At 50.2% G+C, this 13,474-nt stretch overlaps 5 protein-coding genes across 5 annotated transcripts; 3 read left to right on the forward strand and 2 right to left on the reverse strand.

The window, feature by feature from the left end:
- Positions 1 to 509: 509 nt before the first annotated feature.
- Positions 510 to 1,064, reverse strand: M421DRAFT_328730 (uncharacterized protein). The gene has a single exon (XM_033589359.1). It carries the CDS (start codon positions 900 to 902, stop codon positions 615 to 617), a length of 288 nt encoding a protein of 95 aa, XP_033443437.1. The 5' UTR covers positions 903 to 1,064; the 3' UTR covers positions 510 to 614.
- A 176-nt stretch (positions 1,065 to 1,240) lies between these two features.
- On the forward strand, positions 1,241 to 2,163 carry M421DRAFT_104547 (uncharacterized protein; the record flags this gene model as incomplete). The annotated part of the gene is made up of 3 exons (XM_033587036.1): positions 1,241 to 1,453; positions 1,532 to 1,912; positions 2,050 to 2,163. 3 exons carry the CDS (start codon positions 1,241 to 1,243, stop codon positions 2,161 to 2,163), a joined length of 708 nt encoding a protein of 235 aa, XP_033443438.1.
- Positions 2,164 to 6,695: 4,532 nt separating this feature from the next.
- Positions 6,696 to 7,435, reverse strand: M421DRAFT_39138 (peroxiredoxin TSA1; the record flags this gene model as incomplete). Its single annotated transcript, XM_033590003.1, has 3 exons — positions 6,696 to 6,821; positions 6,904 to 7,280; positions 7,354 to 7,435. Coding segments are annotated over 3 exons (585 nt in total), but the record flags the coding sequence as incomplete, so codon positions are not given.
- A 2,608-nt stretch (positions 7,436 to 10,043) lies between these two features.
- On the forward strand, positions 10,044 to 10,674 carry M421DRAFT_75845 (Isochorismatase hydrolase; the record flags this gene model as incomplete). Its single annotated transcript, XM_033597170.1, has 2 exons — positions 10,044 to 10,322; positions 10,378 to 10,674. The coding sequence occupies 2 exons, from the start codon at positions 10,044 to 10,046 to the stop codon at positions 10,672 to 10,674; spliced, it is 576 nt and encodes a 191-aa protein (XP_033443440.1).
- A 1,025-nt stretch (positions 10,675 to 11,699) lies between these two features.
- Positions 11,700 to 12,698, forward strand: M421DRAFT_75846 (uncharacterized protein; the record flags this gene model as incomplete). The annotated part of the gene is made up of 1 exon (XM_033597171.1): positions 11,700 to 12,698. One exon carries the CDS (start codon positions 11,700 to 11,702, stop codon positions 12,696 to 12,698), a length of 999 nt encoding a protein of 332 aa, XP_033443441.1.
- Positions 12,699 to 13,474: the final 776 nt, after the last annotated feature.

Genomic DNA, 13,474 nt, shown 5'->3' on the forward strand with positions numbered 1-13,474 from the left:
GTAAGCGAAAAGCCTCACACAAAGCAGCAGAAAATCTAGCAAAGCATTGTTGTGGTGCGGCTGCATTAAGTCAGGTTAACGCTGGTCCGCCTGAGGCGTCTCCCCCACCCAAATTTAGCAGAAACATCTGCCAACTCAAGACGCCAGCAAGATTAAAGCAGTGCAAATAATCTAGAAGCTTCTTTATAGCAATACCTCAAAAAATCTCACAAAAATAGCTATTGTGTGTGGCTCAATAACCTCATCTTTTTGATCGTCCCATATTGGTGGGGTGGCTCGTTGACTGAACTGGCTCGTTGACTGCGCACGGACTGTCCATAAACAACAAGCAGAGAGCTCTTCCCAGGAGATCAGGCGGTCCACTCGTACAGACATAGCAACACAATAATGATGATAACCGCACATGCAACTGGTTATTTGTACTCGGGTTTGGCCGCTGACCTTATGTTACCTTCTTTGCGTCCCAAATTAAGTGCCTTCATACATGCTGCAATCCTCTTACGCTAATCTTTCATGTTGCGGCAAACGTAGCCGCTGTATATCGATGGAAAACTGCGCCGAGTTGCTTGCTAGCTAGGAGGCGACCGTATATACATGCCCTGAGACGTGCTAAGCTAGCCCAAGGTAGTCAACAAAGGTGACGATCGAGGCCTGTCGGACCGACTTGCACCGCAACATTTCATTTTTTTTGGTCTGCAATTGCAGCACAGGCACTCTGTTGCCTTTGTGCATCTGTTATCCTCCTTCTCCCAATACTTGTCCTTGATGCGCTCTGCACCCTGAATCAACGCTATAGTTTCTGTCGCAGGCCAAGCGCTGTCGTGAACCTGAACTCTATTACAAATCGTGCCGTGCGAGGGCCTACATATAAGCTGCGCTATGATGCCAGAACAATACAACATCCATCACACACACATTTCTTAATATCCCATACCTGCAGCACCACACCCAACCGTGCGACAGTTATGAGCCCGGTCAACCTTCCTTCTGCAGCATTACCAGTCCATATAAATACTATTAATTCCATTGACTGCTCGTCGCAAGTACGCTGCTGGTCACGACAAGTTGTTGCAGTCCCAGCAGAAATTGAGGGGTCGCGTCCGCAACCCCGCAACCCCGCACTTGTCAGAGAACTGACAGTTGTACAACCACAACCACCTTGACGAACAACAAGAACAGCAATATCGAGAACCACTACCAGACGTTCACGATGTCATCGTTGAGATATCACAATCTGCCAATGCTCAACGCTCGCAACGATTGGATCGACTGGTACAATTCCATTGAAGATCTTGCCAAGCGCAACGAGGTGTGGAAGTACTGCGATCCACTGGGCATCGAGAACCTCGTCTTCACCTCAACGAAACCATCAGACTCAGCAAGTAAGGACACTATCCAGAAGTTCCAAAGCTTGCAGAGCATCTTCGACTCTGAGAAGAAGAAGTACGACAAGGTATCTGATCGCATCGACTACACCGTCTGTCAAGAGTTCAAGCAACACTACCTTGGCAAGCACGACGTGCGAAGCAAGCTTGCCGCGCTCTCAGACAGCATTCAGCCGAACGCGAAAGACCAAAGGCAAGACATCCGAACTGAGTTTGAAAGGCTCAGAAAAGGACCAGGTAACACAAGCCTGGATAGGTGGCTTGGCCGATGGCCTGCTCTCGTAAACAGTGCCAAAAGGTACACGATCGAGAACCTCAGCGAACCGCAAATATGTGAAGCTTTCGTTGAAGCATGTCGAGATATCAATCCGCCATTCTACAACTACATGAAGTCGAAGGATGCACAAACCGAGAGCCAAGCGTCGGTGATCAACCAAACTGAAACGGCGCTGAGAAGCATCTCCGATGCACTAATCACGGCACTGAACACGATCAGTCCAGAACATGCGAGCCACGGCCTCATCACGGTAGGCGATTCGAGTGATGCTGACTCTGACGATGCGGTCGACGAAGCCGATGCTCCAGCGGTGCAGAGAGCACGGAACACGATTGACAGGACCCTCAGATCCTTTCGTAGGCTGAAGCCAACACTCTCTGACAACAGGATCACGATAAGCTTCTGTATCAAGCAGTACCGCAGCATGGCACCTCCGAGCGAGAAGATCGCCAGGGGTCGCGCAGCTCACGCTACGCTTCAGGGCAGAAAGCACGGTCGTGATCCGAAGACGTCAGACGAGGAGGATGGGCAGCCACGGCGGAAGCGAGAGGCGATTGGATCGAGTTCAGTCTCTGCAACCCAGCCGAGCTGCCTTCGAGACTGTGTTTGCGGACAAGCACACAAGTTCGCCGACTGTTGGTACCTTAACCCCGCAAAAGCTCCAGCGAGATGGAGACCACAAGTTCACATTCAATCAAAAGTGATCACAGCAATCACAGGAAGTCATCGCCAGCGCGAAAAGATCGAAAGAAGCTTTTCTCGCAGCAAGATCGCACTGCCTGACTTCTGGCCTGGCAACAATGCAGATGAACAACCCGAGAAAGCGGGAAGCCAAGCCAGCTCTGTCACGATAACAAGTAATCGCCAGACTAGACCCAGGGCTTCTTTCGCTACTTCCAGATACGCACTAAGCACTACGCGAAGTCAAGAGCACGACAGTTGTTTTCGTCTTGACAACTGCGCAGATACACACGTCTGCAACGACAGATCGCGCTTCAATCAATACAAGCCAATACAAGATGAAATCATCAGCTTTGGCAATACTAATACGCACATCGAAGGTGTTGGAAATGTCGGCATTAATGTCACAACACCTACAGGTCAGGGTCTCGTTCAACTGGAAAATGTGGCATATGTACCTGGCTTTCACTGGAACCTTCTAAGCACACATGTGCTTGAGAAACAGGGCATGTTTTTCAACACACGAACATGCTGGGTGGAGTTCTCAGACGGCTCAAGGGCCTTTGAAGTCACAAAGCAAGGCGCTTTCCAAGTCGTTAAGCCACACAGTGCACAGCAACTTTCCAACGAGAACACAACCATCAAAAACACAGGGCATGCCTTTGCTACAAAGAAGACGTCCCGAGATGTAAAGAATGCCTCAGCAACAATGGACGTGTGGCATGCACGGTTGGGACACATCCGTAAAGAAGCTCTTGAGCATGTGTCCAAAACAACAAAAGGTGTAACGCTAAGTACGTCAAACTTCGAGCGGAACGCAGAGCTCTGCGAGACATGCGAACTTGCACAAGCACACAAACAAGTATCAAGGATTCCATTGTGGAAAGGGAACTACCCTTTTGAAAAGGTTCATATGGACCTCATCGACATGGAAGAAGCATTCAACGCTGACTCATGGGTGGTTCACTTTTACTGTGACTACTCTGCGTACCACATATCTTTCAATCTCCCAAACAAGACCCAAGATGAGCTTGTGTCTGTGACCAAGGAATTCCTAGCTATCACCAACACTAACTGGGGATTTACCACACGATACATCCGATCAGATGGCGAGAAGGGCTTAGGTACCAAGTGGAAGGAGACAATAGCCGCAAAGGGCATCACCTTTACACCGTCTCCCCCAGACACCCCAGATCAGAACGGTCTTGCCGAACGTTCTGGGGGGGTGATCATGACTACTGCGCGAAAACTTCGCATACAGAGTAGATTACCACACAAGCTCTGGCCACACATAGTTGCACACGCCACACGCCTTCTGAATCGCATTCCAGTGCAGCGCAAAGACTGGAAAACACCGTTCGAGATGGTGCACGGTCGCCAGCCTGACCTTTCGAACTTGAAAATCATTGGATCGCGAGCTTACGTTCTTATCAAGAACTGGAGAGACCGTCCAGCTAGAGCGAAACTACGAGAGAAAGCGCTCACTGGATGGCTCGTTGGAACTGAAGCAACCAATATTCACAAGGTCTGGATACCACAGTCCAACCGTGTGATCACATCACGGGACGTACGCATGGACGAAAACGTCATGTACGACTCACAACAGTCTATGGATCTTCCGCAACGTGAGCAAGCACTTTCTACCACATTAAATGACGTCGATGTAGAGGAGTCAGACAACGACATGCTTCTCATCGGCGGCGATACCGCAGAACAGGCAGAAGAGCCAGTCGATCCACAGGGGCACGAAGCGCCGCCTGCAGGTTCAAGGAGAGACGAAGCATCTCTACAGGATATGACCCTACAGCCCAAGACTAGAAGCACACCTATGCGATGGCCGTATCCAACTCCAGTGTCTGTTGAATCAGTTCCACGTCAAACAAGCGCTACACAAGAAACACCTGGACACAGAAGGGACGTCGCTACTGACGCATCTGTTCTTCAAAACCTACGCACCAGTACCGGACGGAGCATTCGACTATCACAAAGAGGTCAAGACGCCGTCGGTACCACCCAAACTCAAGCTACACAGCGACATAACGAGAAGAAAGCACGACGCCAAGCTCATGCTCTACGACTTGAGCGGGCTAAACTCGGTCAGCAAGTAGCCCACGCATTTGCAGCAGCACAGTCTATACGCATGCACCGGAGAGACCTACTACCGCCACCTGACTTCTGGCATCAGCTGAAGCGACATCCTGAGGGCAAAGAGTTCCGGCGTGCTGCAGACGCTGAACTTACATCACTCGAAGAGAAGAAGACCTTCGAGCTTGTGGACTACCCAGAAGGCAAGCAAGTGCTGCCGCTGAAGTGGGTGTTCACGTACAAAGTTGACGACGCCGGCTACCTCGTCCGTCACAAAGCACGGATCTGCGTCAGAGGTGATCTTCAACACCACATATCGGACGACATATATGCAGCAACAGGCGCATATCGCAGCTTTCGCATCCTAATGGCTCTGGTCTGCGCATTCGGGCTTCTCTGTCACCAAATTGACTTCAAGAACGCCTTCACCAATGCAGACATGGACGAAGAGGTATACACCGCCTGTCCGCCAGGGTATCACCAGTCAGGCAAAGTCTGGAAACTGCGAAAAGCGCTGTATGGATTGCGCAAGTCACCAAAACTATGGTTCAACGAGCTCGTATCATTTCTCAAGGGTCTGGGATTTGATCATTGCCCAGATGAGCCATGCATACTCATCAACAAGCAAACAGGACTCATCCTGTTTCTCTACGTAGACGACATGCTCGTCATCGCACAGCCAGAATGTATTCATTTCATTCAAGAATTCAAGCTAAGATTGAACAACAGGTATGGGATTAAGGATTTGAGCGAAGCAATCTCCTTCCTCAACATCAGCATCCTCCGAAAAACCAGAGACAAGAAGCTCTGGATCAGCCAACACGGGTATATTGAGAAGATCTGTACCAAGTTCGGCATTGACGACACTGGAAGAAGGGCTACAACGCCTCTCCTCTCGTCTTATCGTCCTCAACAATACGAGGGGCAAGCAACGCTTCATCAGATCACAGAGATGCAAGAAAAGGTAGGCTCGATCCTGTATGCAGCAGTGGTATCGCGACCCGATGTGTCTTTTGCAGCCAGCCAGTTAAGTCAGTTCACGTTGAACCCTTCACCGGAGCACTTGCGTTACGCGAACCGAGTTCTCGCATATCTCCAGGCCACGAAGTACTATGCCATCGAGTTCTTGGGCTCAGTGGAAACTACCACTGAAGTAGAGACACGCGATGAAGAGGTACTTCAGCTGTCAAGCGACGCATCGTTCGCGGATGATCCAGAGACTCGAAGATCCACGCAAGGCTACCTCATGAAGCTGTTCAACGGGCCGATCATGTGGCAGTCGTCTAAGCAGAAGACTGTAACCACGTCAACGACTGAAGCTGAGCTGCTCTCGCTGTCACACACAGCGAAAGAGACAATAGGTCTGTACCGGCTGTTCAAGCAGATACAGTTCGATCCCGAGCACCAACCTCGCATACTCTGTGACAACCAGCAAACGACAGGCCTGATCCAAAAAGGCAGACCACAAGCGTCATCAAAGCTGAAGCACGTTGACATCCATAGCTTATGGCTAAGGCAGGTCTACAGAGACGGCAAAGTCACAGTTCAATGGGTTCCAACGACTGAAATGCCTTCGGACGGCTTCACCAAACCACTCTCAGCAGAAAAGCACTCTCAGTTCGTACGTCATTTAGGCCTGGTTGATATCTCATCGCAGCTTGATCCAGCGCATCGACACAAAGAGGCAAACTCTGAACACAATCAGACCTCATCTGAGACTGAATGAGCTCTGAGGGGGTGTGTCGCAGGCCAAGCGCTGTCGTGAACCTGAACTCTATTACAAATCGTGCCGTGCGAGGGCCTACATATAAGCTGCGCTATGATGCCAGAACAATACAACATCCATCACACACACATTTCTTAATATCCCATACCTGCAGCACCACACCCAACCGTGCGACATAAGGTCATTCTGCGAAATAAGATGACTAGCTACCTCCACGTAATCAACTCTCAGGTCTTAGCAGTCTCCTGCTTTTGGGGTCCGGCTTTGAGACGAAAAGTCTTGCTAATTCTTTACTTCCTCTCCGCACTGCTGCAAATGAAATTCGCAGCTTTCTATAGCCGCTTCTACCTGCTCTTACGCTTGCAGCTGAGTGTAGGATAACAGCAGAATTTTGCCTTGGCAAGCTCCAGCTTGTTGCATAACCACGCTTCAATCTGATCTCACTCTCCGTGGGTCTGTGAGTAGTATCATGCCTTGAGACAGAGTGTGCTGAGGTATTTTCCATCATGAGCTCTTTCAGACAGCCTATTTGACTGCTTTTTGCCCGTGCGTTGGCTGCCTCGTCGATGGGGTAAGGGACGCCGACTTTGATGAGCGACTGATGTGCGTCAAGAACGCGCAAAGTCTCGACCACGCTTCGATCGATTTGACAATTGTCCAACGTGACCTGCGAGGTTTCATTGATATGAGCGACTTTCGTGCAGTGACGAGCGCCCACAACAGAACAGGGTGATGGTATCCACACTAACCTGTTGCACAATTCCCTCCCCGTCAATCAAGAACATACCACGGATGTCAATACCCAACTCTTCAACAACAACACCATAGTCCTTCGCAATCTTGTTGCTGGTGTCGCTCAAGAGCGGAATGTCGACATGTCCTAATCCTCCATGCTTACGTGGGATACTTTGCCAGTACCAGAGAGAGTTTCGTGTGTCGACAGATGTAAACATGATACTGCAGTTTCGTTTCCGGAATTGCTCATAGCTTTCTTGAAACGCCAAAACTTCTGTCGGACATAAATTAGAAAATGCTGCTGGGATGAATAGTATGACGAGCCACGAGGACGTGACATTGGGCCCGGCTTGCGAGTTGGTCGGACAGATATAAGTATCGAGAGAGACTTCTAGAGCAGTCTTAGAAATGGATTGACTTGTGATGAAGGTGTACTGCATCGACACCGTGTTCATAATACGGACCTTGAATGGAGCCACTGACCAATGCTTGACAGCGGAATTTAGGTGCTCTTTGACCTATCTTTATTCTTTCCAGGGACGCCATCTAAGCTGGTTGATCGTACAAATAGTTCTTGGTTAAATTTCCAATCTGACGCGATAACGACATTCTGCGTAGAGTTGAGAGCGTGGCAGGCATATAGACACAGAAGCAGACAAAGCATCTGATTTTCTGATCCGATGCCAGTCCACCACATGACGTGTCTTCAAGACATTCGTCGTTTGTAATACATTTTATTCCGCATGCATAGGAATGATCTGAAACATTGTCAGGAACATTATGGACTGACGTGTCAGATACGAGCGAGAGTCTCCTCGTCTTTACTGCATCCATGATGGCACAAATTCTGTTTCAGAGCCCAATCAGAGAGCTGTTTCTGGCCAAACCTAGGTTCTTCACATGCACTCAATCTTGTGTCAAGGAATCCACAGGTGTGTCGCATTTTCACAAGATCAAAGGTCGCGAGGTTGAAGCGTCTTTATTCAGGTAGAATATGCTAGGCGCGAGTGTTGGTTATTTGAGGTGGATCAAAGATGTCATCTAGGGGACCTGAAGTCATGCATTCTGCTGCGCTGGCTTTGAGTTTGGCGTGCTCCAGTGGTAACCTGCTTGAGCACATCACCAGACACCATCGCGTGATGATATATGTCTCATTCAGTTTGGGCGCGATGCGCTCTGGGTATCATATAATACAGTCTGTCGGCCCAGGTAGCTTTATACTATGCTACCATAAGCCATTTGCGGTCAATCAAAACCGCCGCTATTCAACGCCTGCATGGCCCCCCGTTGCTTCACTACAACTGAAATCTAAACACGATTCAGTACACTCTCTTTTCAAGAAGAACAAGCTTAGCTTACAATAATCACAAGTACGTCCTGCCACCAGGTGCGGTTTCTCTCATCGCTCGCAGTTGCCTTCCGTGCTCACGCAGTATTGTGGGGCTGGCCTTTTCGACTTCGCCTCGACGCAGCGCATACGAGTACCATGTCTTGAGGCAGTCTTTCTGGGAAGATGTAGGATATCGAACGCCTTTGGCGCGGTGTGCTTGAAGCATCATTGTCTCGAGTGATCGTGCAGCAGAAGGCATTGTGCGAAATCGGTTGTGATGGACAATTGTAAATAGTTGGGCTGTCGAGGGTCTTTGTACGTGTGCCTGACGTTTGATTCTTAGCTTTCTAACAGCTGTTGACGGTAGGATTAATTTACGTGCTCGGGAACGACTTATGGGCTTTATAGGGATGGCCTGTGGAGGGTTCTTAAGCTGGAGCGTTTCGCTGACGTCGCCTCCATCTCTCCGGAACGCCATGGCTTCTCCGCATCTGTATCGCAAGTCCCTGCACACATCAACACGATGACTAGATGCAACGACCAGCTATCATGTCTATGTTTGTCCACTCAGCCTTCGGTTGCTGTGTCGTCGCATTCTCACTGGTCAAACGCTGCGGCAACACCCTTCTCATACCTATCTTATCGATCCCGCGGCTACGCTCTCGCGTCTTCGCATTGCGGCTTCGTCAATAATTGCAAAGCTGTGCGCAGCAACATGCTGCTGTTGGTTGCCGCGGGATTGGGCTCCCGCGGGAGCTGACGTATGATACCCAATAAACCTAACAACTCGCTTGCGCCTACCGCATGCGGTTTCTGATTGGCCGGCTTGTCCTCACCATTGCACCAAGTGTGTCCGTAGCCAGGGTACCAAAGTTGTGCGGAGTATCATACATGATAGGAAAACGCAGCTGCTTTCGATCGGGCCAGCTGAGCTATGATGAGTGAAGATCAACGGCGAGTGATCTGGCTCCACTCTTGGGGTTGTGAAGCATACATTCGACTGCCAGCCTTCCCAAAAAAATCCGTTTTCTCCCTTCACGCAGCAGTATAAATCCGATCGCTGTCTCTTGGTATGGCTTTGTCGAATATCTCCCCTTGATCGAATCGTCCTGAGCTCAAGGGACTGTGCGGCGAGCGATTTTGCAAGCTTGATCTACAGAACGAAGGCGTCCTGACTGTTGTTGAGTGGTGGACATTATGTATGGACCATTATTTTGATCTATGGCTGTGTGCTGCCGTTTCTCTCTCTCTTGCTCCGTAAGCGTCCGCCGCGATAATCTCCACGGTATTCGTGTTGAAGACACGATCTATGGATCTTGTTGTGAGTTCCGATCGGCGATACTATGTATCGAAGCTCCGGTGTCGTTTTAGGCAGCGAACCTGCGACGAACATGATCGAGAAGAGCGAATGATAGATAAGTTATCATACGTAGGGTGGAGAGGAAATCCCATGGCCAAATACGGTCTAGCGCGGTTCTGCCGCCATGGAAGCGACTTGCAGGGTCCTGTGGAATCTCATTTCCTTAAGCATCGAGCATTCTGATTCTTCGCCTCTTGGATTCAAGATGCGCTGTCACCAGGACATTAGGAGATGCTCAACCCAGCTGGCTTTCTTTGAGACTCTGCTCGCTGCTGTTGCAACCTCTCAGTCTAGACCCCATTAGCCAGGAAGGCACGTCATAGTCTGCGGGGTACATTTCGGTGGCTACTCCTACATTTCAAACAAGGCTCATCAGTATCGCAACACCTTGAGCTTCTGAGCAGCCTCGAAACACAATATTAAGCCCCTGAGTTCAGAACCCGACAGTCAGGATCCCAACCACGATGGTCGCCTCTTTCCGTGATCTCCTCGGTATCCGTCCTGGTACAGCCTCGACCTCCGACTCTGCTCTAATCATCATCGACGCTCAGAATGAGTATGCAAAGGGACAACTGAAGGTAACCAACGCGGAGTCAAGCGGGAAGGCTATTGCCAGCCTGCTTGAGAAGTACCGGGCTGCAGGTGGCAAAATTGTGCATGTCATGCACCAGACACCTGAGGGTGCACCGATCTTCACGCCCGGCACTGAGCTGGCAAACGAATTCAGCAATGTTGCTGCGAAGGTCCGTTCTTCTGTGATTCTTCTCTTTTCTGGAGTTAAAGCTGACAGTCTTTCAGGATGGTGAGGAGACAATATGGAAGCAGTTCCCCGGTTCTTTCGAACAGACACCTCTACACGACACCCTCCAGTCGTGGGGTGTGAAAAAGGTGGCTTTGACAGGCTACATGGCCCACGTCTGCGTCTCTACTACAGCTCGCGAGGCCATGCAGAAGGGCTATGAAGTCATTTTGGTTGAAGACGCCATTGGCGACCGCGACATCCCAGGTGTGAAGGGCGATGAGTTGACCAGAGTTGCACTTGCTGAGTTGGCCGATGTCTTCGGTACCATCGTGCAGAGTGAGGATATTAGGTGAAATGTCCAAAGGTGGAGTGATACTGGAGGTTGCCCGTGTGACACAGGATAGATGATCAAAATGAAGTGATCGATCGAAGCTGATTCACCACTGCTGAATGCTTGTCCGTCAAGAGCTGTTAGCCTCAGGCCCACTCTGCTACAAGGGGACAGTGTCTACGTTGCTGCTATATAAGCACCATAAGTGCGATGCGGTGTGATCGTGGTTGGTGAAGGTCGGTGGAAGTTTAGGTGCGCCTTACAACATATCGGTACTCGGCACAGCCGCGATTACATAAGCCACTAGCGCAGAACTGCTAGCACATTGACGCTCCTACTGTTTCATCCACAGCCTTACACAAACATCGTGAACGAGCTTTCGAAAGCCATGACTGTAGAATCCAGAAATTCTGTAGCTAAGATATTGCAGTGGAGCCCTGATGACATACTCGCACCAATGAACCTGCTCCGTACGCTCGCGGGGCTGCCACTGTGAGTCTGTGACGAACAATATCGAAATTCACGAATGCAACTTAAAGATGACAAAACAAGGCTGAGAGGCACAGTTGTGTCGAATCTCAGTATCGTTTGGATCGTAACACGTGATTTGAGTCACTGCATTGGAGGATATCGCGGCTACCTGCCCGTGAGCTCATCGACGCGTGTTGTAATTGGATTGGTCTCAAACTCCTTAAAGCGTTCGCGGACAGCTTAGCAAGGCAATTATACCAACGGAGTCGCGTTGCTTTTAGTGCACGGTCAACGTACAAATGTGCAGAACGTGCCACGATGTACAACGCAGAGCACACCGTCGACGAGTGTGAAAGCCATAGAGTATTCGCTCATGGAAGCAGCAGTCATACTCAACAACACACTTCCAACACATGTGAGTGAACGCACATGTCTCTCGCATCTCTTTGTCAATCAATCAACCCGCAAACATTCACCAACTGTCTTTCACAAGCCGCAGCTATGCATTCGACGCGAAGGTCTTGCCAAGGTCTTGCCGCACACGCTTCGTTGCAACACCCGCCTGTACCTATGCGCATGGAGAACTTCGTCAAGACTCAACTACGTCCGGTAGATGAGTGCGTAATATGTAGCGAACCTTTCAGCGCAACGCACCAGCCCGTCGTTCTGGACTGTAAGCACATTTTCGGCCATGGATGTATAAGACGATGGATCGAGGATGGCCGTGGCAACAACGCAAGTTGCCCAGTCTGTAGACATGTCTTAGTCTCTAGAAGGAACACACAGCCGGCTTTTGATGCTCCATCGATATGGGAGAGACTGTGTGAGCTGCCGCTTGTTCGACTCCACGCATTCATGGAGAAGCTTTGGATCGGTATCCGGGATCTGTGGAAGCGAAAGCCTGATGGCAAGTTCACCATCACTGCGCTGTTGGACAAAGCCATCTTGCCGGCGCTCATCGAAGCTGGAGCGCAAGCCTGGAGTGGATCGCATGATGCCCTCACTGATGCCCACAACCTCATCGCTGCTTCTTGGGACTCCTTGGGCCGGCCAAACAGAACAGAAGGTCTCGCAATACCGTTCGTCCGTCTCGCTCGTTTGATGTCCAGTGCAGCAGCCACGCTACCACTGTACCTCACCGACTTGTCACGAACATCACGATTGCTTTGGAGGGCAAACGCATGTCTCGGCCTCACTGGAGCGAACGTTAGCTGGGATTGCATTATTGACGCCTCAAAGCTAGACTCGGAGCGGCATTTCCCGCTACTGCACCTCTACACTGTACTTGTCTCGCAGAGCATTGCGCACAGATCCGGGCCACAACGACCACTTCCTGCAAGGCGGCACGAGATCATGAACCTAGTGGTCGAGAAGTGCTGCACGAAGATTGGCAAAGCTTGCTACACGGGGAGGCCTTCAAATGAGTTCAAGGACATCTTGGTGTGTGTGTTCCAGGAGCTGTGGAGGTATCAGCATGAGCAAGCGCGACTCAGTCTGAGGGGCCACGAAGGCGAGGAGACCATAGTCAGGGGGATATGGGCTATTGCTGACTGGCCAGCCAAGAGAGATCGTTGATGGAGTATTGCTTTTCACATGTGTGTATCCTTTAATGTAGAATATCGTGATCTAATTGTATCTGTATTTTTCTTGCACACGAAATGCCCCATCTTCAGTTGCGCACATGGTATAGCAGCCCGTTTCAAAGCCCTGTCGACAACTCCTAGTTACACACACCACCGTCCCTCTCAATGAGCATTTTCTCCATCCACTCTTGTTTCAGCGCGTGGTCAATTCCCAGATCCAGCATGTATGGAACCGGGACGAACTGACTCTTCCACACACCGTCATCGCGAATGACCACAACCCCTCCTCAGGCCCTGATTTTTGCAAGTTTTGATAGCGTGGTCGGATGATAGTCCCCTCGGAACCAATGCAAAAGATCTTTCAGGAAACGATGTATCACGTCTGGCGACGACTGCGAAGGGAGTATTCCTTTCTTAGCACCCATCGCATAAGTGCGGCTAAGTCATGTATGTGAAAGAGGACTGTAGATTCAGCCGAGACGGTCAACAAAGCAGCGGCTGAGTTACAGATTGGCTTAGACAAAGCCTGTCTTGCTGATTCCAGGACAATCTTGTAGATGCATGAGATCCGATGATTATGGTTCCTTGTCGGATGTCCAGCTATGTATCTGCTCAGGTCTTCCACCTCCATCCTGAGTGCTTCCACTCCAAATCACTATCCACCGCGAGCCTTTCGAAACGGAACTATTTCCGTGCACGTGACTAGCATGGGCATCAACGACCGCATAATTGCGTGTATCACAAGATGTCCGACAATCCGACAGTAGT

Source organism: Didymella exigua (assembly GCF_010094145.1).
Source record: "Didymella exigua CBS 183.55 unplaced genomic scaffold M421scaffold_53, whole genome shotgun sequence".
NCBI lineage: Eukaryota > Fungi > Ascomycota > Dothideomycetes > Pleosporales > Didymellaceae > Didymella > Didymella exigua.